The 26641-nt window shown below is 49.5% G+C and overlaps 1 protein-coding gene across 4 annotated transcripts; it reads left to right on the forward strand.

The window, feature by feature from the left end:
- Positions 1 to 1246: 1246 nt before the first annotated feature.
- Positions 1247 to 25680, forward strand: TMPRSS9 (transmembrane serine protease 9). 4 transcript variants are annotated; one of them, XM_075524271.1, is made up of 19 exons: positions 1247 to 1634; positions 10185 to 10336; positions 11254 to 11381; positions 11850 to 11917; positions 12342 to 12520; positions 13701 to 13742; positions 14777 to 14948; positions 15209 to 15483; positions 15660 to 15796; positions 16987 to 17305; positions 18161 to 18332; positions 19807 to 20078; positions 20808 to 20944; positions 21518 to 21878; positions 21973 to 22089; positions 22741 to 22912; positions 23240 to 23505; positions 24050 to 24186; positions 24680 to 25680. In XM_075524271.1, the coding sequence occupies exons 2-19, from the start codon at positions 10213 to 10215 to the stop codon at positions 24839 to 24841; spliced, it is 3240 nt and encodes a 1079-aa protein (XP_075380386.1). In that variant the 5' UTR covers positions 1247 to 1634; positions 10185 to 10212; the 3' UTR covers positions 24842 to 25680. The 4 variants fall into 4 exon arrangements, with proteins under 4 accessions (XP_075380386.1, XP_075380387.1, XP_075380389.1 ...); XM_075524272.1 differs by having other exon boundaries at positions 12345 to 12520; positions 24680 to 25679; XM_075524274.1 differs by lacking the exon at positions 13701 to 13742.
- The last annotated feature ends 961 nt before the right edge of the window (positions 25681 to 26641 follow it).

Consider the following 26641-nt stretch of genomic DNA (forward strand, 5'->3'; position numbering starts at 1 on the left):
TCTGTACACTGTAGTAGTGTGTGCAGCAAACCTTCAATGAGCAGAGTGGCTCCTGTTGAGTTTGGTTGCCAGTGATCACATTCATAGTGACTGTCTTCTCGCTTAACTTTTATGTGTTTGCTCCCAGCCCCTTCAGCAGGAGTGCAGAGACTGCTACTGCTAGTCCTCATTTCTAACCTATTCTACCACTAATGCACCTACTAGATTTTTGCTGGTTTCTTCTCTTATTGCAGCCATATCTCCCCTCCTCCCCTTATTGCTTTTAGGGTTTTTTGCAGTTTTGTCTTCTCCAGTCCCACAAAGATATGTGCAGGTTCTCCTTTATCTGCTGAACTTTTAGGAGGACATCAGTCTCCTGCTCAACTCTTTCATGGGGATGTATGTATGGGTACCCACAGTCTGTCAGTAAGGACAGGAGCTGCTTGTGGCATTCACTGGCTCACTTAGAGCCAAATGTGTTTATATTCAGAGATTACTGCCTTTTCCTGGTTCATTGAACCTGCAGGAGGAATTCTAAGCAGCCAAGTCTTCATTATTGGTGCTCAGGAGGAAACCTGAAACAGGTTTCTGTGGTTGCTGCTTGGTCTGGAGAGATCCATGGGACAGCAGATGTCAGGAATGAAAAAATACGCTCTTATCAAAACTGACTTCAGAGAAGTCTCTACAATCATTTTATAATTTAAAAACTTTCTGTTCCTTCCTTGCTTTAAACACACTAACTGCTAAAGTTTGCCTTTAATATTGAAGCTGCTGAGGAACAGAAGTGGCAATTGGGTGACAGCTGACTGTGTCAAGCGTCAGGCAAAAATTCATATTAAAGCAAAACCAGTTCTCAGGTTTTCATGTGTTTTTCCATCTTTTCAAGATGGCAGAAGGGTCATTTGTGGGCTCAAATGCCAACTTCAGCACAAGGAACCCTTGTGTGTCCAGTTTTGGCCTCTGCTGTAGGGCTGTGTGATGCTAGATAGTCCCTGCCTGTCCCTGTGCAGCAGTTAGGCCATCTTCCTCACACAGAGATTGTTACGATGATAGAGTATGGACTGTAAGGGCTATGGATGTCTGACTAAGGAAATTAGTGGTTTTTTTTAAAGTGCTGGCTTTTTGTTTACTGTTTTCTGTCTGCATGGGACAGTGCTTGTTAACCAATCACCCACACGGTTTTACTGTGTGGGGCTGACAAGTTCTGGTGAGTGGGGTGAAATCAGTGCTGCTGGTATGAATCACCAGCACTTCAGGCAGCAATTTTGCTTTCTGTCCTGCTGGTGAAATGCTACTGAAGTGAATGGGAGTTGTACAGTGAACTGCAGAAATTGCACTCCGGGCTGGGGAAGATCCCGAGCTGGGGCATCTCTGCTCGAGTTTCCAACGCAGGCAGCTAGGGAAAAAAAAAGTGCTTAAACCCAAAGTCCGTGAAGAAACAAGCCAGCTTTCCAGGGTGAATCGTTTCTGCTTCGCAGCCTGTGCCTTTAAGCTCCGTATGCAAACTCCCCGTGTGCCTCCCACACTCCTCTCAGCGTCTCCCGCCGCCGGTGTGGCCGGGCAGTCACCGGGGGAGGGGAGCTCGGGAGGCAGCGCGCCGAGGGCAGAGGTGTCCGGGGAAAAACACCTCGGTGGCAGCGGGAAAAGCAAAGCAGGTGAGTTCCTGCTCCTTCTTAACAGTCCTTTGTTTCTCCTTCACGGTGTCGGGCTCTCTCGGCTCGGGTGGGAAGAGAAAAACCGGCACCTTCTCTGATAACCGCACCCACCGCGGGTGCTTCTTGCCCCCGTGGTCCCACGCCCGCACGCGCCAACCAACGCAAATTCACGGCGCGGGCAGCGCGGTCCCTCGGGCCGCCGCTGCCGGGGCCGGGCGGCGGGAAGGGCTCCGCGGTCGCCCCGGCTGGCGGCCCGGCAGGATGAGCTGCCTGCACTCGAGATTTCCAGAGAAGTGGGAATTTGAAAGTGCTTCTCCCCGCTGAATTTCCCCCCATGCTTGGGGAAATTCCTCTTGCTTTGTCGGCTCTAAGGAAACTGCTCGTTTCTGAAGTTATCGCCTGTTAGGTGAAACATCTAACCTTTTATTTAAAGCAATAGATGTAAATAACTTCAGTGCTTCCTTTTTGCGGCTTGCTTTTAGCTTGTGGCTAAATAATTTTCTGTATGCGATCCTGGAGTGCTTTTTAGTGTTTTTCGATTCCATGTGACTCTAAAATGGTTCGGGGGAGGTTGGGAGCACTTCGCACAAACGAATCGGTGATGCTGGCGGGGATTCGTTCTGCTTGTCAGACCAAAGGAACCAACACTGACCACAGAAATGGGCTCCCCATTGAGTGCCTGTGGAAGTTTGACACTTCTGCCAGTTGTGCCCTGCAGGTTATATTTCTGTAGGACATTTCATCTTTTGTCTATTAACCACGTGTCTTCAGTTATACCAAATATGTGATCTGATGGATGAGCCTTGGTGGAAAGTGATCTCTGGACCCTCTTCTCTGAAAGTACTGGTTAAGGAGGAACGTCTTAGTTTCTTTAACACTCTGGAAAACAAACGCAGAGAATGGTCTACATTATTCAAAAGCTATAACAAATTATGAAATATTCTAGAAAGAAAGTTCAGGGTACTTCATGGGAAATAAAAAGTGCAGCTTTAGCAATAATGCAGACCTAAATGCTAAAATAAGCAATTATCGTTCTATGAAATATGCTAGTGACACAACCATGGCTGTGAGCAGTTTTGACCTTGGCATGGGACAAATCTTGCAGAAACCTCCATGGGCTTGGAGTAGTACCATCATTTGAGCTAAACTAAATGTTTCTGTAGCTGGATGGTGCTTTGTTCCCACGGTTGAAGGAAAGGGCTTGAGGGTGCTGTCACGCTGCTTTGCACCCACTTGTCTTCCAGTCATGAAGCTGCCTTACAGAGAGTTCAGGCATATTCCCCCGTATCCTGCTCAAGGGAGGTCCCTGTGGGTAGAGGTGCCAAGCAAGGCAGCACAGGCCAGTGCAGGATTTGAGCAGCCTGTGTGTGCCAGCATCCTGCGGCCTGTGCTTGGGGATGGTCTCCTCAGGCAGGAGGGGCTGACCGAAGCGGTACATGGTCACACAGGCTCAGCACTTGAGTTTAGCAGATGACACTATCCCATATCAATACGTGTGGAGTTTCATTCTGCAGCCTCTGAAGTCAAGGACAAAAATCTGCTGTGAGTTCCCCGCTTGACTGATATCTTTCATCACTGCCTGGTTTCTCTATGTGAGTTCTTCCTTTGAGGGAGCATGCATTGCAGATCACTGGTTTCAGGATAGCATGGGGGTTTTGTGCCCATTAACGTTAATGCCTACCTGTCAAACTGTAATAAGGGCTGAAGCTAGATACAAAAAAATGTAATTTAGACATTGCTTCTAATGTATGTAAGCTGGTAAGAATGAATAAAATGTGATTATCTGCAAAATGAAGACATCTACTTTAGCCCCTGCTCCTCCAAGAACCTCTGGTCCCAGTATGTCCACCAACTTCATTGGGACTAAGATTTCTCCCACAGCCTTTGCACTGGGCCAGACAAAGTGTCCAAGGGAGAAGGGTAGTTGTCACTAAAGGAAATGCCATGAGTTAAGCATGTGAGTTTTTCTTGGCCATTCCTGAGCTGAAAAGTATCATATTATATAGTGCTCCTATTGTGAAAAAGTAACTGGACAAAAATGGCACTTCTTTGCTTACTGGATACTCCCCATATGTATTCAGTATTTACTATCTGTACTGACTTGTCAAGACAGCACAGTTGGAGGGAGGAAGGCCGCCTTTATTTTACTGTGTAATCCACGGCTAAAAGTTTAAAAAGTAATTGCAGGTCCAAATCTGCCCGGTACTCTGTTACCAAAGGGAGAGCTCAAGGCTGAGTGTCTCCAAGGTGGAAATGATGTTAGAGCCTTTGTTACCGGTGATAATACACGCAACAGGGAGCTTAGCCTGTCTGTCATGTCCCAGCTGAGACTGCAGAGCTGGCAGGCAGGGAGAGGATCTTCTTACTTGTAAATTGAGAGATATTTGAAATCCAAGAGGGACAATAAACAAGGCCCACACAGTGTCATTGGGCTTGCTGAGAGCAGGACTGCAGCTGAACCAGACGCACCTTCAAGAGGAGTGCTGCAAGTGAGCAGGCATTCGGGATTGTTACTAAACTGAATGGCAGGGACTGGTAACACCCCAAGCAGATTTGTTCACTTGCAGGCTTCTCGCGGTCTGGAGGCTGACAGTGCTGGGGGCTCTTTCCTCACTTACGTCGATAGAAAAATGGTGTCCTCAGCCCAGGGTCTGCAGCCTCTTAGGTGACAGTGTCTCCTTCTGCTTGAAAGTAGGGTATAGCCTTTTAAATGCAGCACAGCCCCACTAAATGTTAACCTACAGAGAGGTGGGGAACATGCACAGCTCTACATGTCCAGTTCCAGAAGTTGGACATGGGTTAAAGCAAAAGGATTAAAGAAATTCAGTGTTAGGTGGTTCAAGGAACCAGTCTGGTGGCAGGAGATGCTCATGATGCATGAAACAAAAAGGCCATGTTAGCCAAACCTGGCTTGACTGTGTCTGCTGATCAGCTACCTGTGGGCAGTTTGTCTTTGCTCACAGAGGTACTGTCTGCTCCAGCTGGCATGATGCTGAGCAGCTCACTCCTTTCTTTATGTGTTCTACCAGCTGGCTGCTGTTTCTGCACGGGCTTTTTTTTCATGGCATATCATCTCGTCAGAATATTTAAGGGAAGACATATGGGCTCACCAGGAAGCAACAGTTTTATTCCAACACGCCCGTCCTTCTCTGGAACTCCACTCACGGTGCAGCCCTGGGGTGCCCTTGAGCCATAAGGGGAACTGGCACATGGTTCTTGGCCTCTCCAGACTGACGTGCCCTTGCACTGCACCACCACCCAACAGCTACCTCTGGTTATAAATCCACTCCCCTAGGAAAATACTCTAACTTCTATCAGTAGCTGCTCCCACAAGTTGCTGAGCTCCATTTGCATACAATTAAATTCCCAACTGTAAGGAAAAAAATCACAAGGCTTGACCCCATTTTAACTGAGTTATTTGGGTTTCACTGTTCTTGCCACCAGGCTCTGCCAGCAGACCTGTTTGCACACCCACATCTCGTCGTCTCCTCTGGTTATGTTTCTGCTTTCACTTACTGCAAGTGACCATCTTTTTTCTTCTGCTCAAGCTTGTGGTTTGGTGGCACAAATGTGGTTTGTTGTTCTGGCACCTGTGATTTTGAATGGTGAACCCACCAAGTGAGGCATGTTGGAGTCTAATTTTTCATTTTGGGCTTTCTCCTTCTGGAGAAAGGTGATTCTGCTTCTGCTGTATTCCTCCTCTGAAGTGCCACAAGTCTTATCTTGGTGATAAAATCATTAGTCCTTCACTCACCTTTGACCAAACGCTCATTATTTCCTGAGGTTGCAGGTGGATTTGCTGCTGATCTTGTTGTCTGCCTCAAGCAAGTTGCATATTTTTCATACCAATGCCATCATTTCGCAACGGCTCTGTCTGGGTGAGGACTTACAGGCATGACCTTAGACCATCAGACGGTTTTACAACCCTTGTGTCTGAAGGCTCAGCAGACACAGTATTGCTGTGCCGAGAGCCAGACTACCCTGTAATGGTACCAACTTAATGTGGTATAAAGCAAATGTTTTATTAACACTTGGTTATTCAAATGGTTGCAGCATATCAGCTGCCCTTTATAATGATAGCATTGGAGAAAACCATCCAAACATGCTAGAATATAGAAATGCAGCACAAAGAACAGATCAGAGGAGAGGCTTGGCTCGTGTCCTCATGGTGGAGGGCTGCTGCTAGGTGCTGGCAGACCAGGAACAGGAGAAGCTGAAGAGCAGGAGGGAGCCTGGGGCAAAGCAGTGTGAGATAGGGGAGTGAGCATTCCTGTTCTGAAGGGGGAGAGACTAAGCATGAAGAGCTGGAAAGGGCTGGGAAGGTGGAAGGAAAGGCCTCAGGAGGTGAAAACATGAACAGAAAGACACAGCAGAGGCAAAGGAAGAGAAATACCGAGTAGTGAAAGACAAGAGGCTAGGGAACGTGGAGGTAGATGAAGAAAAACCAAGCCCTTTTACTGGGTAGCCATCAACACAGTGCTGGGAGGTCACTGTCATACTTCAACCTCAGGAGCTGTCACATTTTGCAAGAAGCCAGTTTCTACCTAAAAACAGGAACCACCACAATTTGTGCTGAACAGTTGTGTGCTGTGGGCCAGTCTTACAGGTATGCAAGCCATGGGGCTCACCAGACTGAAACACAGACCCCTGCCATGGGGAGTGTGTGATCTGTGCCCAATGCATAGACGGACACCCAGGATCTCCCTCCTGTGGCCCTGCCTTGTCCCATCATTGCTCCTGCACATGCCGTGCCCCTGACCTGCTGCACGAGTGCACACACATGCTCACACACACACACACACACATGCTACTTTCTTGTCCTCCTCGATGAGAAGAGTGGGTGTTAGTGACAGTTTGGCTAATTAGAAGAAATACTATGGATATTTGTACCATTCCACTTTATATTTTGAAATTTCCCTGTCTGAACCAGTTGAGAAATAAAACACATCTTCCAAGGAAATCCTATGGAATGACTCAAGGCTGCCCTGGAGCAAAATCCCATGGAGAAAACAAACCCTGAGCTGCCAAGAAGCAGAAGAGCAGAGGTGGTGGCCATCTCCCAGGAATATCAGCAGATCCTTAGGGACAGCCAGAGATGGTTATTTTCACAGGACATTTCTTGTTGACTTTCTCTGTAGCACACTTTACATGTCTTCTCTGCTAAAACGGAGCAGTGAAAAGAAACCCCACTAAGATAGAACCAGAAGGACTCTCTTAGATCACCGAGTTCCCCTCCCACCCCACTATCAGGGACATCATATTTTATAACCACTAACAATTTAGAATCTGACAAAAACCATAAATGTGCTTTTTCTTCTCAACATTCCTACTGGAAATTCATGCTCCTCTGGCTGTTAATACTCTCCTAACTTCTGCCCCCACCAAAAAAATTTACTTTTCGCTCATTTGATTTTATGCAATGATATTTTTCAATGTATATAGCTCCTTGCTACTCACCTCCATTACATATTTATAGATGGTCCTTATCTTCTGTCACTAAAAAAAATTCCAATCTCTGTTTTGCTCTTGCAAGATGGGCTTTCCATTTATATGTCTTTTAAATTCTTTTTTAACTCACACCACTCACACCAAAAGAAAATAAACTTTCCTTATGCTAAAAGGGAGAGCAAAGAAGACAAGTTTTGATTGTTTTGGGAAGTAGAAGGCTTTCTCTAAATACTGTATTTTTTCCAGTTAAAATGCCAGTGCAATCAATAATACGAACTTCTTTCTAGAGTCCCAAGTATGTTTTATTGTAGTATGACTTTTTATATGCAGCCAAGATTAGTTCAATCTAACTTGTATTGTCAAAGTAACACCCAGCCATAGCCAATTTTGTCTGTGATGTTAATTTTTTTTCTCAGATGCGATTGTCCAACACTACCTTTACAGTCCATTGGTAGTAAGACCACCGTTGCACTGGTCAGCATATCTGGACTAGATTTTTGAGTTCAGCATACTGCAAGAGAGCCAGTGACTCCAAAACGATTGAAAGAGCAGAGGAAGGATCGCTCATCTCTATGCATTTAGGTCACAGAGACCACTGGAAAAAATGTTTCCTACCTGTCTTCTCTTAGCCAGAGCTGAATTGTCAAATGGAGATATTGTTAGCAAAACACAGGGGCCCAAAGTGCCTATCTCTGCCAGGCTCAGTTACAGCTGAAAAAGAATATTTGGAGGTCTGTTAGAAAAAAGAGGCATCTTGGACAGATTCTCCCTTCCTCTCCCCTTTCTCTCTGTCTGTTGCCTCACAAAGAAGTGACCTTTTAAAATCTCTTATCTAGAAGCTTCAGTTTAAAGAGCTGCTGACGCCTCTTGGAAAACACTGAAAAGCTCTTCTGAAACAGTGCTGCTGCTCCCTGTGTCCTGGGTCCCCTTCTTCCCTCTTTCTCTTTCATTGCTAGATACATTTGCATTAGAAAAGGCTGTTCCTCCGCAGCTTCCCTGTTTGCTGAAGTCACAGCCTGATTTATAGCATCAGTAAATAGCTGCTGTTGCAGCCCAACCACTCACAGAGTCTTCTGAACTGGCAGGAAGTGGCCGGTGCAGAAGTGACCAGATGAGATGTTCCTTGGCAGGATAGAATTTGGGACTGAGGAAGGAAAAGCTGAGTAGGTTTTATGTTCTTGAAGCTGTCGATATCTAGGCAGAGTAAGTTTGAGAGAGGAATTTGCCTTGCCAAGACTCTTCTGGTGTGACCTGTAAATCTGAAGTTCCCCAGCAGCTAGAGGTTGAGTCCTCAAAAAACTCACTCTGAAGCTGAGGAACTTTGGACCTTTGGCCAAGAAGGCCGGACTGCCATGTATTTCAACTCCAACCAACCAAATTGTCTTCAGTAGACTTTTGTGTGCCAGTCTGAAGGGAAGGGTTGTGTGTCTTCTTCCTACCTGTGAGGGAGGAATATTAATCCAGTAATTTAATACCTTTTAGGGCTAGGGGAAATCAGTGCCCCTTCTTGTGTCATTAGGCTTCTTGCAAAAACAAACATGCTGAAGTATGGCTGATCAAATGACTGTGGATAAAGACGGATATCCCAGGCTGTTTCATTCCTACCGATATCCAGTTGTTGATGACGTGCAAAAGAAGGCCAACCACACACTGGCTTGTACTAGCAAGAGTGCAGACAGAAAAACAAGATAAGTGCCCTATTTTTGGCACTTTTTGAGATCACGTTTGGAGTACCGTATCCCGTTTGAGCATCTTTAGTGCATGAAAAGCATTGACATACTGGAACACGTCTAGCAGAGGCCACTGAGTTGATCTCAGGAGGAAGGAAAGATCAGATGAAGGGGCTTTCATTCCTGCACAGGATGTTTGTACCACTTGAAGCAAAATACTGGAAGCACCAGTGCCAGTGCTGACCACAGGGAAGAAGAAACTGCTCATCAGGACAGTAGCATAGCTGTAATTAAAGCACATATTAATTGGTCTGCATTACTAGGCACTGGGAGCTCTCTGCTAAACACTGTAGGGAGTTTTGTCATCCACTGAATTTACTGACTGTGATTTTATATTTCCTTCACAATTCTTGCAAAAATATGAATAGCATTGGGCTATATATGAAACCTCACCCTGGAACCTGCCTCAAACAACTACAGGGTGAGGTTTATTAGCCAGTTTCGATCCACATAACATATACCATGGGGATATAAGTAGCCTAGTGTGTCAGGATTTCAGTAGCCAGGTCAGAATGGTCTAGTAGAAGCAGCCAAGGATTCTTGAGATTTTCGATACCAATTGCCTTTGGTACATCACTAGCCAGAGTCCCAGGTAGGTCTCTCTCCATAGCTTTCTATTCAAACTGCAGTTTCATATTTGAGGATGTTATTTGCAGGCCTGTAAGATTACCCTGAGATAAATGTTGTACTTTCCAACTTAACTGTTCCACCCACCACCGCAGCTCCGTGACTCCTGAGCAGCACCAAAGCATCTGCTAGTGACACTGGTTGGTTTTAGGATCTTTACTAGTGGTGATGTCTGAGGCAGAAAGAGCAAGCCAAGATGCCAAGCCCGGTCCATACTCAGCCCTTGCTATGAGCTGGCATACCAGTTCACCCTGGCATCATAGGCGGTAAGACCTTGAAACCCTGCTGCTAAATCAAGCCTGGGGAATGGTCTGCTGAAGAGCAGGTACTGTGTGCTGTCTTGGTTGGACCCCGAGGCAGGGCCCGTGATGCTGGAACACTGGTTCAGTGCTCACCCAGAGGTTGTGTCAACAATAGCGCCTGTGCAGAGCACGGAGATGGAGGCATCAGGCTGGTTTGTACTCACAACAGATATGGCCATGCTCAGCAGTTGCCTCCTAGGAAGAAAGGGAAGGGGAACCAGGCAGGGAGGGGCCACCATGGTTGATGTGTTCAGGTCCTACAACCTGGATGTATTAGTAAAATCTCCTGACTGCAGCCTGAGGCACATTCAGGGGACGCAGTGTGTGTCCGTCCTTTTACTTCTTGTGATAATGCACTGGTTGGAGCTCCTGGGGTAACCATAGCTGGCATGTCACCTTTCATCCCAGTCTTGTCCTTTTCCTCCTCTGCTTTTTGATCACAGAGGCTATCTGTAGAGCTGCTCGGAAAGCATGGACCAGATAAAGCCAGTGCTAGGCACCCAGAGAAGGGGACTGAGGGCCAACTGCTGGAAAGTAACCGTTGCCGCTGCTGTGGTGGGTAGCGTGACAGCCCTCTACCTGGGAATCCTGCTGGGTGAGTGTGTAGCCGGGTACGTTCTTTCAGTTTATCTGCTCCAAAAAAGAAATGGTTTGCACAGCTCACAGTCCTCATAGCAAAAATCCTCAAAAGCCTTCTGCTGAGGACAAAATGTGGTCAACTCGCCCCACATACACGCACAAACTGCAAGGGCTATAGTTAACTCACGTTCTGAATATCTGACTGTAAAGCACTTTATCTTCAGTGTTGCATGACATGTATGCTCTATTCATCTCCCCTAATCTCTCCCTGCACCTCCCAAATTTCCTGTCACTGTACCTTGCTGCCCCAGCCATCTTCTACCACAACCTCTTGCAGCCACTGACCATTGTCTGTTTCACTGTCCCACTCCAGAGCATGACCACCATCTCTTTGCCTCTCCCACCTCCCTCCTGCTGCCTCTGGTGCCCCATGGCCAGATGCCACCTCAGGCCAGCACCCTGATGTGGACCCCAGCCTGACATGACTGACAGATCCCACCAGCACAGCTCTACTGTATAGTATCACTTTCTAAGCTGGCTTCAGTACCCAGCACACCTTTCCCCAGCCTGTTCGGTACCCAACAACCCTTCCCCAGCAAGGATGGGGCCAATCTGGGATTGCACTGCGAGTTGCACATTGCACCCATCTGTTTTGTCTCAGGCTTGACAAAAATCCACCATTTTTAAGTTCAGATTAGTTCAGTGCAAATTTCTCCCATTGCATGTGTGTGGTGTAGCCCAGCACAGCCGTGGGGTGCCCCCAAGGCAGCCTGGGGTGGTCAGGGACAGTCAAGCTGCTCAAACCAGGGGGATCTAAAGGACATGATGAGACCCATGTTGCAAAGCAGGCAGTGAGGAAAGCTGGGTCCAGCCATGGCCCCAGACCTCCGTGTGTCCTTTGTGCCTCTGACAGACACCTTCCCTCTCTGGCAGCCTATCATCCTGCAGGAGAGACCAGCTTTGAGCATACAGTGGAGCTGCGAGGAATCACATTCAACAGCAGCTTACAGATGGAGAACTCGGACTATTACAGGGTGCTGACACCTGCTCTTGAGAGGCTGGTGAGTTGAGCTGGGCTTGCCAGGAAAAGACTTGGGAAAGACTGTGGTGGTTCCCCAGGGCCCAGCTCAACTGTCCTCATTCAGCAGAATCTGGATGCCAAGGGCAGGAGGAAAACAGGGACTTCTTAAACATCAGCAGGGTACACCGTGGGGCTGAGCTGCCCTTCGAGAGGCCCTGTCAGGGCCCTAAGAGACATTTGCGGAGTGGGAAATGTGTGCTCAGGTCTGTTCCTTGCAAAAGAGAGGTGTTAGGAAGGCATAAAGAAGGGATGTGCTGCTTTGTGCCCTGAGCCAGGGTGGGGAAAGGGTTACACATGAGGTGGACACAGGTGTTCCTGCTGCCTGCAGAGACAAGAGAAGATGCTCCAGCTAGGTCCAGCTCCCTGCAAAATCCCAGGCATCATCTAGTCCCATCTCCCTGGGGTCTTCTGCCTGGTAAGTGTGTGACCATTGCTCTTTGCTTTGCAGTTTCTGTCCAGTTTCCAGGACTCCCAGCTGGACTGGAGCTGCACTGGTTGCACCATCCTGGGCTACAGGTGAGTGTAGGCAGCTCTCTCTGCAGTCTGTGCAGCTCATGTTTCAGGGCATTCTGACAAGCTCCACCAAGAAGGTGAGCTTACACCTGTGTTCTTGTTCAAACCTAGTAAACAGAGAAACTGCTTTTTGGTCAAGGTTGGATTTTCTTCTGGGATCACACCAATGTTCTGGATTCTTTCATTTGGAAATGCAGTCAGAAAGGCAGAGGAAAAATGGCTTTGTTCAACCAAAGCTGAACTTTGGGCCAAAGAAAAAAATGCAAATGACCATTTCAACCCAGAGCACATCTCCAGAGAAACTTGCGCCTTAAATTATTAAGAATTAGTTTTGTTTCCCTCGAGTTCACTGTAGGCAGCTAGCACAAGAGCCCGTCTCTTGTACTGACCATGGAGCCAACGTACCCATCAATTCTCTGTCTTCCAGCAGGAATGGAAACTCAAGTGTGATCGTGCGTTTCCGCCTCCGCTTCGCCCCCCAGGATTCCCAGCCCCTGAGCTCTACCATGGAGGAAGAAGCTCTCAGGCATGGGCTGGCGGCTGCCCTGCACGAGCAGGGTCTCTCCCTGGCTGCCTATGGGACTATATCCTCAGCTTCTCTTACAGGTATGCTCCTCCCACAACTGCCGGGCAGCCAGAGCTAGGTGCCTTGTGCTGGTGCTGCTAGCATCAAAGGTCACACTAGCAAAACTACGAACTGTGTCTCAGATAGCCAAACTGCTGCAGGGCTTTAGCTTTGGATGTCCACTCAAGGCTTCATGGCCAGCAGCAACGTTAGAAATGGAGGTGCTACCAGGCACCCAAGCAAACCAACAAAAGATGCTCTGCCTGGCTCCCAGGTGCTACCAGCTTCACAAAACAGCAGCAGAAACATGTCTAGCTCTTGGTCATTGCTGAACAGACATTCATGGGGAGTCCCCAGCTCCCCCTCCAACACTAATGCTGTCCTGCTGCTCTCTGCCCTGCAAGAGCAGCTTTGGGGGCCTGCAGCAACAACAGAGCCTAAAGCATACACTGCAGCTTCTTTGGCTTTTCTTGCAGCACCTGGAACCAGCCTGAGGGACAGGAGATCAAACCTCAGGAGGTTAATTGCTGGGTTGTCTGTACCTACAAGTGCGCAGCAGCCCTTAGGCAGTCCTCAGAGTTGTAGCAATAATTCCTGCTTAGGTAGATATTTCTCGTATTTGAATTATTCTTTGAAACTACCTGACTAGAAATTCTCCTTTCCTTCAGTGACGGTGGAGTTGCATGTGACCACAGGCCTCCAGGGCCAGCGGATTTAAAAAAAACATGTGTTTGGAAAACATGAAGGTGTGGGTTCCCCTGCAGCTCCCTCTGCACTCCCTGCAATGATGGGCAGGGTCTCTGGATCTTTGGGAGCCTTGTGCAGCCCAAACGGAGGGTGCACAGACACCCCTTGGCTTTAGGCAACAGCCTCAGCCTTGGAGCCTGCTCCTGGGAGGCAGCTCACTGCCACAGCTCTTGGGATTCTCTCCCTGCACCTGGGATCACCCCAACAGCCTGCAGGGCTGTAGAGAGCTGCTCCTCCGCTGCGCACTGTGCCTGTGGTGGCGCAAACTGAGGAAGGGCCCCGGGAAGGGAACTGGGCCAGGAGCTCACCGCTGGCCATGGGCCAGGGAAAGTGATTGCCAGGCAGGAGGAAAAGATGGAGCAAAGCCTCTGCCAGCCCTGGCCTGGGAGCAGCACAGTCCACGGGAGCACACAGCTCCTGTGCCCCCCGACTGGGACGCCCTCACTGATCCCCACTCCTTCCACTTTGTCACAGGTCGCAGTGAGGTTTCTCCCCACAGACCTGGACTGACATCAGGTAAGAGCCAGGCAGCAGGAAGAGCCATCTGCCCCAGCTCCCTTGGCTGCACTCTGCAGCCTGACCTGTAGCCTCCACCTCACTGGTGGCCTGGCTGCAGATACAAGAGGTGTTTGTGTCCCATCTTGTTCATAACGTGGTGGTCCAGAGCCCTGCACCCCTTTCGTCCTGCAAGCTCCACAAGAGCTGCAGCTCTGGTCCTGGCTCCATCCCGCAGGGACACTAGCATTGCCAGGGAGCAGAGTGACAAGGACACTGCGGTGGTTGCCCCTGTGGAAGCTGGGGGACAGTTTCTGGGAGGGCTGCAGAAGACACAAGTGACTCAAGCCTTGCTGTCCCCAGGGAGCTGCCCTGGAGACATGTTCACTTGCCTCAACACCCAGTGCATGTGAAAAGAAAACCCTGAATGTGATGGCCAAAAAGACTGCGCCAATGCCTCTGATGAAAGGGGCTGCGGTGAGTCTCTCACAGCAGGTCTCCTGGACATGAGGGTTGGGCCACAACCCACTGCTGCAGACCTTGACAGTTGTAACACCACTTGGCTTCTGGGCACTGAAGAGAGCCAAGGACATGGCACAACTTGTCAGGCCAATAGTAGATGTCTGCATCAGGATGAGGGGAATTGTAGCCTAGAAACACCTTGGTCTCACCACCAACTGCAAAGGGTCATGACAAGGCCTACCTTCCTGGTGGGCTGGTGTGCTGGGCAGGCCCCACATGCCCACGAGCTGCTGGGAGAAGATCATGAGGCAGTGGCTGAGCTTGTGAAACTAGCCAAGATATTTCTCTCCAGAGTTTCTTGCTTTAGAAGAGTTTCAGGGAGTATGCTGTGATGGGCCAGTGCTTTGCAGTGCTCTTTTCCAAGCCTGCAGGTTAAAGTCTGCCCTGTGACATCCCTGGCAATGTCCTGCTGCTTGAGCATGTGCTGGGAGCATGCACAAAGCTGAAGCAGCTTTTCCCACTTGGCCCCGAGAGCACTTTGCTGGGGCAGAGCTGGCAGGATCCTGATGCACTGGCTCTCTCCTCCCTTTCAGACTGTGGGAGCCGCCCTGCCATGCAAACTACCACCAGGATAGTTGGAGGCTCAGAGGCATCCAGAGGGGAGTTCCCATGGCAAGTCAGCCTGCGAGAGAACAATGAGCACTTCTGCGGTGCTGCAATCCTCACGGAGAAGTGGCTGGTGTCTGCTGCTCACTGCTTTACTGAGTAAGCTCTAGCCACGCTAGCTTGTGTGTGTCCCCCCCTTTCCAAAAGCTGCCGTTACCTTCCGGGCCATGCTCCCACTGTACAACACTGCCCCATCACGCCTGGTTTCCTTCCCCTACCAGATTAAGCCACGGGGAGCCCCTGTCCCAGAGCGGATGGCAGGACGGGCAGGAGGCAGCACCACCCACACCAAGCAGCTCTGGTTTGTAGGGCGATGCTGTGGCCACAGGCTCACACAGTCCTGGCTGTCTCTCTTCCAGGTTTCAGGACCCAGCCATGTGGGCAGCTTACACGGGGACCACCTCCCTCAGAGGCTCAGACAGCGGTGCAGTGAAAATGGGCATCACACGGATCATCCTGCACCCCTCCTACAACGCCGACACAGCTGACTATGACGTGGCTGTGCTGGAGCTGAAGAGACCTGTGACCTTCACTAAGTACATCCAGCCTGTGTGCCTGCCAGATGCTGGGCATCACTTCCCCACCAGCAAGAAGTGCCTTATCTCTGGCTGGGGCTACCTCAGGGAGGATTTCTGTAAGCAAAGCATGGCAGGCAGCAGAGGAGGCATGGTGGGGTGTGAGTGGTGCAGGAGGCACCAGGGAAGGGAACTCAGGCTGTGCTCTCGCCATATGGGGCGAGCTGTAACATGGGCAGCTGGTCCAGTGCAAGGCTCCCTGCAGTGAGCTCATGGTCACATCTTTCTTGTTTAGTGGTGAAACCCGAGTTCCTGCAGAAAGCAACAGTGGAGCTGCTGGACCAGACGCTGTGCTCCAGCCTCTACAGCCACGTCCTCACAGACAGGATGCTGTGTGCTGGCTACCTGGAGGGGAAAATCGACTCCTGCCAGGTACGCTTTGCCCAGGGAAGCTGGCACACCCCCCCACATGAGTCTTTTCCCTCCCAGTATGCACCAAGCAGCACTTCAAGAAGCAGGATCTGACACCATGGTCACAGTTCCCCCCACAAGGACCTTGGAACCCAAGCACGGATCAGGGACTGCAGGAGACAAAAATGAGGATATGTTCTCTACTGCTTAGAACACAGCAGTGCTGTTTAAGGGGCTCTTTTGGCTATTTAACTACTTTTCTCTACTTCCTGAGCTGTAATCAGGGCTGGTGCTACCGATGTACCTGGCAGGTCCTAAGATCAAAATCCAGATGGTAAAGGACAGCAGTGGAAACTAAAACATACACAACAGTTTTTGGTGAACAACTTGGTATTTTCCCTAGTTAGCCTTTATCCAGCCTGGAATTGCAGGTGGTCAGCTGGAGAAAATCCTGCCTTTCACAATGTGTAGGGAGAGGAGGACTGTGATTTTCATGGCTGTCCCTGTGGTTTGGCAGGGCCCTTCATACCTGCAGCCACCAGTTGAGAAAAACTGCACTTCTCTGGTGGTAGCACTTCATATTTCTGCACCAAATGCAGTACAAACACCAGAGAAGGGGCCAAGAATGGAAGATTCGAGGTTGGATGATGAACGTGACCGATCCAGTTATTCATTATTCACCTATAGCAAGCCAACCCCCAGAAAGCACTGCCAGCTTCACAAACACCACATGTCCTACATCAGTGACACTCATATGGCCCCACAGTGCCAAAGAACTGACCAGGGAACCATAGCCCAAATCAAGAAAACATCATGCAAAGATTAGCATGGTCTCCCTGGGTTGCATATCATGCAATGAACACCCATCATCTGGCTGTTTAGGGGCTGCTGGGCTTAACCTTTAAGAGCAGCAATAAATGATTAAACCAATAGAAATGCCTACCCTAGATTTTATGGACAGTGTCCTTGTGCTCTTCTGGCATATCAAGGGCACAAGGCTATTGCTTAATAGCAGCACAGTGTGTCCACACAGGAGCATCCAAAGGCCAGCACAGGAGATGCTTCACTCATCACTAGGCTGGAGCAAATAAGCAGAGGTGAGCTGGGATACACAGGACAGAGAGACACAGTCCGGCAGAGGTATGCTGAGGGTGAGCAGGGCGAGTTCAGAGCGTCCCCAGGGAGAGCTCACCATCTGGCTTCTCTTGCAGGGTGACTCTGGTGGGCCCCTGGTTTGCGAAGAACCATCTGGCAAGTTTTTCCTGGCAGGAATCGTGAGTTGGGGAATTGGATGTGCTGAAGCCAGGCGGCCTGGGGTTTACACACGTGTTACCAAACTCAGAGACTGGATCTTGGATGCTATTTCTGCCTTTCCCACCTCCATAGCCCGTACTGTCCCTCCAACACACTCCAGTACTAATACTAATCTGGTCAGCTCTGAAAAGCTCAACACCACCACCACCGGAGCAATCCCCGCCACTTCACCAGCCCCAGCTGCCAGCAAGCCAGCGACTGCATCAAGACCACAAGGTATGAGCACCCACAGGGTGGGTGTACCTGGGCAGGAAGAGTGGCTGGTACAGGTCCAAATGGCAGGTTTGTTCTTCCACTGAGCTGAAATGACCTTCAGTAGGGTGACCCATGCAACCCTTGCCTAAGTGCTAAGGACCAAGGCACAAGTGACACTATCTGGCTGCCCCGGCTGAGCCCAGAGCAGCCTGCCAAAGTCACTCAGTACCTGCGCAGACAAGTTTCATGGGCTCCTTTGCTTATGCAACTGAACGTGTAATTTTGTCTGCTGTCTGTATAATTGGTTTGCTCCAGCAGGCCCAGGCCAGGGTACTAAGACACAGCAGCATCTGACACTGTTTAATCTGTTGACCACTCACTTTTGTTTGCCACCCAGGGATCTCCCAGCAGTTCACAGTTGATGGCTGCAACTTCACAGCAGCCATGCATCTTTTCCCTGGAGGGAAGGATGGCAGGTGTCCATAGGATGACCTGTCAGCTCCAATGAGCCCTCCCAGCAGCTCTGCAGGGAGATACAGATGCACAGTATTTTTCTAAATTTAGGATTAACTTTTTAGCTGGAATAGCAAGGTGAAAAGGCACAGAGCTGCTGGTTACTCTGCCTTCAAGAAAGGCACAGGATTAAGGACTTGCCAAGAGCAAGATGCAGAACAGCAGTTAGGGTGAAAGCCCATGTATGGCTGTGCCACAGCCACCATCAGGGACTGCCACGATCAGCAGGCAGGGCTTGGGCAGATGCCTCACACATCAGCCCTGACCTGTCCGTGCTCACTTACTGGTTAGAGAGAGCAAAAGTCTCTCCTCGCTTGTCTTCTGCTAGGAGTACTCACAAGTCATGCTTTGGCTTTTGTTCAGACTGTGGAGGACGACCTGGGTTCTCTAAACCCAGCAAGATCGTGGGAGGAACAGATGCTTCCAGAGGAGAGATCCCCTGGCAAGTCAGCCTGAAAGAAGACTCAAGGCATTTCTGTGGAGCCACCGTAATTGGGGACCGCTGGCTGCTGTCAGCAGCTCACTGCTTCAACGAGTAAGAGTCCATCCCTGCTAGCGCTGCTGTTCCAGCTCGCCTGCCCACCCGCACAGAGCTGGGCAGCTCTATGCAGCCGTGTAGCCAAACCCACAGCTGTGGCACTGGAGTCACTGGGGAAAAACAAGAACCCACACTGGACATTAATTTTTGTTATAGTTACAGATTCATAGTAAAAAGGGTTTTGTGGGGAGGCTGGGATGAGGCAGGGAAAGGTTAAAGTAGCCTGGGCAGGGAGCAAGGACACCACATCTAACAAGGAGTGGAAAAGGACAGGTGCCACAAGAGAGTTTCTTCAAGAAATTTAACTTTAAAAATTGGCTGTAATATAGGAAATAGAGACACGTGGTCAGCTGTGGTCAGTTCAATCCTGCATAGTTCTGTTAAACAGCAAGAGCCCAAGCCCAGATTGATAAATAACCTAGATAAAGAAATGAGTAGCAAGAGGATAATGTTTGTCAAGAATAAAAATTCTTGCAGGTAGAAAAGGTGGGGGACTAACTATGAAGAGTTTCAAGACAGCCTTATGCATTAAATAGCTGGGCAATAAAGCAGCAAGTGAAATGCAAGGTAGGCAAGTGTGAAGTGAGGCACACAGCAAAAAAAGCACTGCTATCTGTCTGCAGATGATGATGGATCTCCATCAGCTTTTACCATTCAGAAAAAGAGGTCAGAAATACTGTGGATATTGCTATGAGAACAGCAGTTCTGTGGGCAGCGGCAATTAAAGAGCAAATGAATGCTAGTAATTATTAGAAAAACAACTGAGATTACCAGTATGTTGCTGGAAATCCACAGCATACTGACTTCTCAAACATTGCATGCAGTGCTAGAATAACATATTGTAAAAAGGCTAACACAAGGATGAGCCGGGTGTGGAACAAGCACGACAAAATAGATCAGACTAGACTTGGGAAAAGAGACAACTGGATGGGAAGGGAGTGTGTGATAGGGACTATACAATTACAAAGGGTGCAAAGTGTTTAGGGAATGCCTTCTTACTGTTTTTCTAAGATATCAAATAACAACCAAGAACAGGTAGAAAACAAGCAAAAGGAAGCAGTTCTTCATAAATGTCATTAAACTGAATGTTTAAAATTCATGTGGGGTTAAAAAAAAGGAATAAAATGCAACTCTAGAAAAATCCAAATAAAACCCCCAAATCCATCAAGACCTACTGCATATAGAAACTCCATCTGTGTGCCAGAACACTCCTGAAATCACAGATTTCTGGAGGTGAGGAAAGGATTGCTACATGTTTACCTGCTCTTCAGGAGACATCCAACATGTGCCACTGCTGGAAACAGTTATTTGGGCCTGACTTAGCAGGGCTGCTCTTCTGTGTGCTGGGCTCGGCTTTCGTAAAGTAAGATTTCAAACACTGATCATTTAAAGTTGTCTTGCAATTTAAATGTCAGAATTCATGCTAGGCATATGTGTGTGAACATGCGTGTCTAGGATTATGTATTTGCAGGACAAATCCAGAAGAGATCGAAGCCTATGTGGGAACAACATCACTAAATGGAACAGACGGGAGTGCAGTGAAAGTCAATGTAACAAGAGTGATCCAGCATCCCCTCTTCAACCCTATTATTCTGGACTTTGATGTGGCTGTACTTGAGCTGGCAAGACCTCTTGTCTTCAACAAATACATCCAGCCCATCTGTCTCCCACTCACCGTGGAGAAGTTTCCTGTTGGCAAGAAATGCATAATTTCTGGGTGGGGTAACCTCCAAGAAGGGAATGGTAAGCAGTGATGCACTACCAGTTGATTTGCTCTGGAGCAGTGGCAGACTCAGCAGCAAAGCCTGTGCCACTGCAACCCAGACAGTCCTGGGAGCATACAGAACAGGGGACAGTAACAGGGACAGTCAGGAACTGATAGAAACATAAGAATAAGCGAGAATAAGGGCACACAGAGCACTAACTTAAACTGCAGTTATTTAGGAGCCACCAGCAAACAAGAAAATGGAGAGAGCAGCTTGGCAGAAACTCGGAGAAACCTGCTGAGCTCCCCTCAGTAGTTTTCCCATGAGTGGGCAAGAGTGGGGCACTGCCTCAGTGGCCTGCTGTAGCTCTGGCAGGACAGTATGTTAGCCTCAGCAACCATGCTCAGTCGCAAAGATAGTCCAAGCAATTAGAAAAAGCAAAGATCCCATTGCAGGGAGAAGGCCTGAGGGTGGCACGTGTGCTACCAAAGAGGCCCTACTGTCCCTCTAACAGTTGACCAGGAGCCCACAAGCTGTTAAGACAACAGAAACTTGCTGCCTGTGTGCAGTATCCTTTGCACAGGTATGAAACTGCACCCTGGGGTGAGCTAGGAGCTTCAGGGCTGCTGAGAGAGTAGCTCATACAGGACTCAACTCCCGTGTGGGATTAGAGCTTGTTTTTCTGAAATGTGTGTTGGGTCAGTCTAAAACCCATTAGCTCCCACTTCCCTCTGCTGTACTCACTAATCCTGTGGTTTTCATGCAGTCACCAAGCCTGAGATCCTGCAGAAAGCCTCTGTGGGCATCATAGACCAGAAGACCTGCAATTTCCTCTACAACTTCTCCCTCACTGACCGAATGATCTGTGCTGGCTTCCTGGAGGGGAAGATAGACTCATGCCAGGTAAGAGGCTGGAATTTCTCTGCTCCTCTGTGGATTGTTCCAGAAAGCTGGGCTAACTCACAGCCTCAGCACATACTGGGGAAATGTTTACTGAGCTGCTGTGGCCAGGTTGCAATCCACATGCACCTTAGCTCAAAAAACCCAGCCCACTGCCTTGGAGCTTTAGCAAAGTAAATAAAGCTCCATCAAGTTGAGCATGACTTAAACCAACATCCCACTGCTCTGTCTGGCTAGACTGGGAGTCCTGGATGAAGCAGGTCTCCTCCTGTGGCACTGAGACAGTGGTAGTTGGTGGTGGCTGTCCTCCACTTGTGGAAAGGTGCTGTCAGGAGCTATTAACTTTCACGACAAATGCCATTTGTATCTGTGCAGCCAGGCTGAGCCATTGACCCTAGTTTCAGCCTCTGCACACTCATGGTTTGCACGCACAATGCATGGCAGCAGACAGCCTCACGGGGCTGGAGTAAGAGTTTAGGGCTAGCTAAGTCCTCCCAGTGTGGCTGAGGGGCAGCTCCATGTAGACCTGTCTTGGGGAGACTGGGCTGAGCAGCCATTGCCTTGCTTCTTCCTCAGGGAGATTCAGGTGGACCCTTGGCCTGTGAGGTCACCCCAGGAGTGTTTTATCTGGCCGGCATCGTGAGTTGGGGAATTGGTTGTGCCCAGGCTACGAAACCCGGTGTGTACTCCAGAATTGCCAAACTCAAAGACTGGATCCTGGATACCATCTCACAGTTGCCCATTCCTGGCACAGGCACCCCTTTCAGTTCAGCCTTCGCTAGAACTTCTACTGCAGCCATCCTCACCCGGCAGCCCAGCACAACAGCTGCAAGTCCAATCAATAGAACCACCCTGGGGATGAAGACAACCACAACCATGAAAGAAACCTCCACAGCTCTGAAAACCACTAAGCCTGCCAAGCCCACCCAAACCCCAGGTAAAATTGACGACAGATTTATTGACATGTTGGTAGGAGACCTCCAGCCCCAGCACAGAGGGTACTGAGCAGGCCATGGGTTATTGCCTTCCAGTGGTGCCTTGTACCAGCCTCACCTTCAAGTGTTCCAGCAAGGTCTGTATTGGAAAAGAAAATCCCGAATGTGATGGCATTGTTGACTGCAGCAACGGCTTCGATGAGCGCAACTGCGGTGAGTGCTGCTTTGCAGCCTGCAACTGCTGCCCAGCCTTATTCTACATTACCGAGACTCCCCAGTGCAATCCACCAACTTCACATGGGCTGTCTTGGGCCTCACGTTGTACACTGAGGGCCTGGGCCAGCCCATTGTGGTCCAGGTCCTACTTGGTCTGCCAAGTAGGTATAACAAGATAAAGCTGCATGAGCAGGGTCCAAATTTTCTGCCAGGGAATGTGGCCTCTTCTCCTATGCTATAAACATTAGAACCCATTTCCCACCATACCGGCCTTCTGGCCAGTCAGTCTGCTAGTACAAGCTGGCAAGACAGCTCTGCACAACGTGGCAGCCCAGAAGATGTCTTGTCATCCCTGGGACTGCTCCTTGGACTGCACATTCCTTGCTGTGTGACAGCTCAGCCAGTCCATCCAAACGTCCCCTCCTCACGTACCACATCCCTGGAAGGTGTGATCTATGTGAACTAAAAGTTCCCAAAGCATACTATGTCTGCCAAGCCTTGCCTCAGATGGGTGAATGAAATTCATCACATCCTACCGCCTTGCATATGTTGCCCCAGAAGGCTGCCCCATGGCACAGGCTATGGGAGGGCAGAAAACCCTTTCATTTATGGTTGCTTAAAACCACGGTGCCTCTTCTTCTGTCTCAGACTGTGGCTTAACAACTGCTCTGGCCTTCAGCAAGATTGTGGGTGGCAGCACTGCAGCTCGAGGAGAATGGCCCTGGCAAGTCAGTCTCTGGCTTCGGCGGAAGGAACACAAGTGTGGGGCTGTCCTCATTGCTGACCGGTGGCTGCTCTCTGCAGCTCACTGCTTTGATGTGTAAGTCTGAGATAGGCTAGTGGAGCCAGCTGGCTCTTGGCCTCATTCCCATCAGCCCACCTGCCCTTCCCCTTCCTCGCAGTCCAGCACCATGGCTGGGATGCTGTGCCCCACTGGAAGCACACACTCCCTATTATAGATGTGCCCCTACAGGTAAGCATGAAGAGGAATGAGTGGAGCAAAGGCTGGGTATGTCCACAGTGTGATGGAGACAGGGGTCCTGGCCTCACAAGGTGTGGCCATTGCACATCCCAGCCCCACAAGTGGAGGAACAGCCCTCCTTGTGAGGCCATGCTCCTAACAGCCAGGTTTGCTGTCTTTCTGCAGTTACAGTGACCCCAAAATGTGGGTAGCCTTTCTAGGAACACCCTTCCTGAGTGGCATCGATGGCAAAATGGAGAAAATATTCCGTATCTACAAGCACCCTTTTTACAACATCTACAGCCTGGACTACGATGTGGCCCTGCTAGAGCTGAACACGCCCGTCAAGTTCAGCAACACCATCAAACCTATTTGTCTCCCACACAATTCACACATCTTCCGTGAAGGGGCCAGATGCTTCATCACAGGCTGGGGCTCCACAAAGGAAGGAGGTACTGGCTGAGAGGGCTCCCTCACATCTACGATGGCCAAGCTAAGTGCCATCTACCCTTCGAGCCCAAACATCTACGATTCCCACTCCACTGCCCCAAGCACTCCCCATGCCAGGCCAGACCCTGCAGGGGATACCAGGCCAGGTTGTGTCAAGGCAAGGTGTCACCACAATCTCCTCCCCAGCCGCCATGCACTGTACTTCTCCATTTGGTTATACCTCTGCCCTCCTGCAGCCTTTCCAAGCTTTCTACATGCCAGGCACTGTGCTCCCCATCCCTGTAGCAGCTGTTCCAGCTGTGCTCCTGCAGTACAAGGACCACCCTGATACGATTTCTATCTGGTCAGCCAAGCTGCCTGACAAACTACATGCCAAAGGGACCTTCCTGGGCTTGCTCTGCTGGGGAGGAACCAGGCCTGATTCACTTTCCCAGTGCAGGTCTCCCCCTTTGGCAAGCAAGTAAGGCCACAGAGACCCCACTCCTACACGTGCTGCTGCTTCTCACCTGCTGTGCACCAAGCTAACAATGATACTTGTCTCCTCAGGTCTCATGTCAAAGCATCTGCAAAAAGCAGCAGTGAACATGATTGGAGACCAGGCCTGCAAAAAGTTCTACCCTGTCCAGATCAGCAGCAGGATGGTGTGTGCCGGTTTCCCACAGGGCACTGTCGACAGTTGTTCAGTGAGTGCGAGAGCAGCAAATGCTGCGGCTGGGACAGAGCAAACTTGTGCAAAGTCCCCGGGCTATATTCTCTCAGGAGGGCCTTGCCCTGCCTCCCCTAGCTCAGCTGTCTGTCCATCCATCTCCACTGGCTGTTGCCATTATCCAAGTCCATCCTGCATACACCTTGTTCTGCTTGCCCCACCAACCTGTGACAGGTCAGGGAAACATGCAGAGAGGTAATGCCAAGCCAGAGACCACAGGGATACCATGGAGCCTGTTTCATGACCCTGTTGTGCCTCGGACCACGTTCTTCCATGTTCCAGAACCCCAACCTCAGATTGTGCATGCAAGTACATCACTGAGCAATCCTCCAGCTTGGAAGCAGGCTCCTGGGGAGGTGGGGAACAGGACAGCAAATGCTCCTATGTCCCAGAGAGAAAGACCATCTCACAGCTGGGGGGGCTGGGCTGCCTTTTTGGCTTGATACAGGACCTTTTTCCTCTCTCTGCAGGGTGATGCAGGCGGGCCCCTGGCATGTAAAGAACCCTCAGGAAAGTGGTTTCTAGCAGGAATCACAAGCTGGGGCTATGGCTGTGCCAGGCCATACTTCCCTGGTGTCTACACCAAAGTCACAGCTGTCCAGGGCTGGATTGCACAGAACCTCAAGCTCTGAAGCTGCATTTCATCACTCAGGGAAGGCAACGAATGAGAGGAGTAATTGCCAGAGGATGCACTAACCCCTCAGCTATTGTCCATTTTTTTTGATGCTGCAAGGGAGTGAAGATGGCCTGCAAGTATTAAGCAAATGCCAGTGTTGTGTGACCCACTGCAGTTGTGACACCAGGGCATTTGATAACTGCTCTGCATAGAAAGGTACAATTCTAGACATTTTCTATAAATAAATGAGGCCTGTCCCATCTTAAGACCTGGCTAAACATCCTACGCATTAAAATGTGGCCTTTCTAGTTGGAGGGGTGCCCAAAACATCTGCCAGAGATTCACGTAGTCTGGCTGACCTCCATCTATGAGCTGTCATCCCAAAGCTGAGACAAGTGAACTTTGTCCCAGCCCAGAGTTACGCCCTTGCAGAACCTCACTGCCTTGATGGAGCTGTTACGTTGTGCAATGGATTTTGGAAAGGGTATGCTACTGTTTCCACTCAATGCTTGGTACTAGTCAGCTCAGTGACCATCCCCTGGCTCACCATTTGATCACAAGAGAAGGCAGGACTAAAACACTTGGACTTAAGACTGCACAGGCCCTCATCTGTGTTAGACAATCAGGACAGGCTTCTCGCACCCCCCATGCCCCCAGCTCCCTTTGCATAAGGGAACAGGTGATTAAATTGACAAAGATTAAGGCATAGCCACACAGACCACTGTTCTGGTTAAGCTAGGTGGGAAAAATTCAACATGCTGAAATGTGGCCCAAGGATACAACTCCTTCAGTGGGAAGTCAGGTCCCACTAGCCAGCATAAAGGCACACAGACACCTTTGTTCACAAGGAGAAACTGCTGCAGAGCTCGTGTCAAGTCTTAGTCAGACTTAGACATCTCATAGATTTGACCACCAAAACTGAACAGCAGCTAGTACCCCAAACTCCTTCCTAGTCTTTGGCACTTAAGCTCTGCATTTGGGTATAGCAGAGGTTTCTTGCATTTGGGTATAGCAAGAGGTTTCTCAACCCAGCTGGCAGTGAGATCCACCACTTTCCCTGCTAGAGCAGGTGGGAAGGTGGGAGACCTGGCTTCCAGGCATGGCTCAGCTCAAGATGGGTTCAGATCCATGGCTGGAACACTTGTGGGATGCTCCCATCAGTGAAACAGGACTGCTGCACAGCCAGTACCACAAAATCCCTACAGCCATAAAGAAAAGTAAAAAGGCCTCTAAGCAAACATGGCTGGAAAGCACTTTATTTCCAAGTAGTCATTCTGCCCAATCTGGAGGTGAAACTCCAGTTCAGTTTCAATTAGTCCAAATATCCAGTTATCTCCTAATAGTTTACCTTGTGTGAGAACACTTTAGTCCCTTCACAGAAGCTACCACATTGGGAGATTAAATGACATCAGATTCCCCCACATCCCTTTGAATGTCCTAGCAGCTAAGGAGATGTCATCCTTCCAGTCTGTCTCCCTGCCCCAGCAAACAGTGAAATCTTTTATAAAATACAGAAGAGCTTCAAAAGAAGGGATTTCAAAAATCTCCCTACAGGTGCATAGGCACTTTTAATCTCCAGCACTCCCCTCTTCCAGCTGCTGTGCACAGTGCTGACTACACAGCATAAACTGACCTTTCCAGGAGAGGTATGTAAGCCAAGAACAATACAGAGCTGAGCCCCAAAGCAGACCCAGGTCCTCTGTTGCAGAAGTACTCCTCCCTCAAAAAAAAACAATGCCTAGAAGGTAGGCTCCAAGAGGGAAAGTCTGTGCCAGAGCCAAACCAGAAGTTACAGAGTATCACAGCCACACAACAC

This window comes from Mycteria americana, chromosome 24 (assembly GCF_035582795.1).
Source record: "Mycteria americana isolate JAX WOST 10 ecotype Jacksonville Zoo and Gardens chromosome 24, USCA_MyAme_1.0, whole genome shotgun sequence".
Classification (NCBI taxonomy): Eukaryota; Metazoa; Chordata; class Aves; order Ciconiiformes; family Ciconiidae; genus Mycteria; species Mycteria americana.

What these genes read in the sequence shown, in the direction of transcription:
- TMPRSS9 (XM_075524271.1), top strand. Translation starts at nt 10,213, where the DNA reads ATGGACCAGATAAAGCCAGTGCTAGGCACCCAGAGAAGGGGACTGAGG. An exon ending in TGCACCATCCTGGGCTACAG is followed by an intron (nt 11,918 to 12,341) that starts GTGAGTGTAGGC and finishes TCTGTCTTCCAG; the next exon opens with CAGGAATGGAAACTCAAGTG. An exon ending in GCAGCTCACTGCTTTGATGT is followed by an intron (nt 22,913 to 23,239) that starts GTAAGTCTGAGA and finishes GTCTTTCTGCAG; the next exon opens with TTACAGTGACCCCAAAATGT.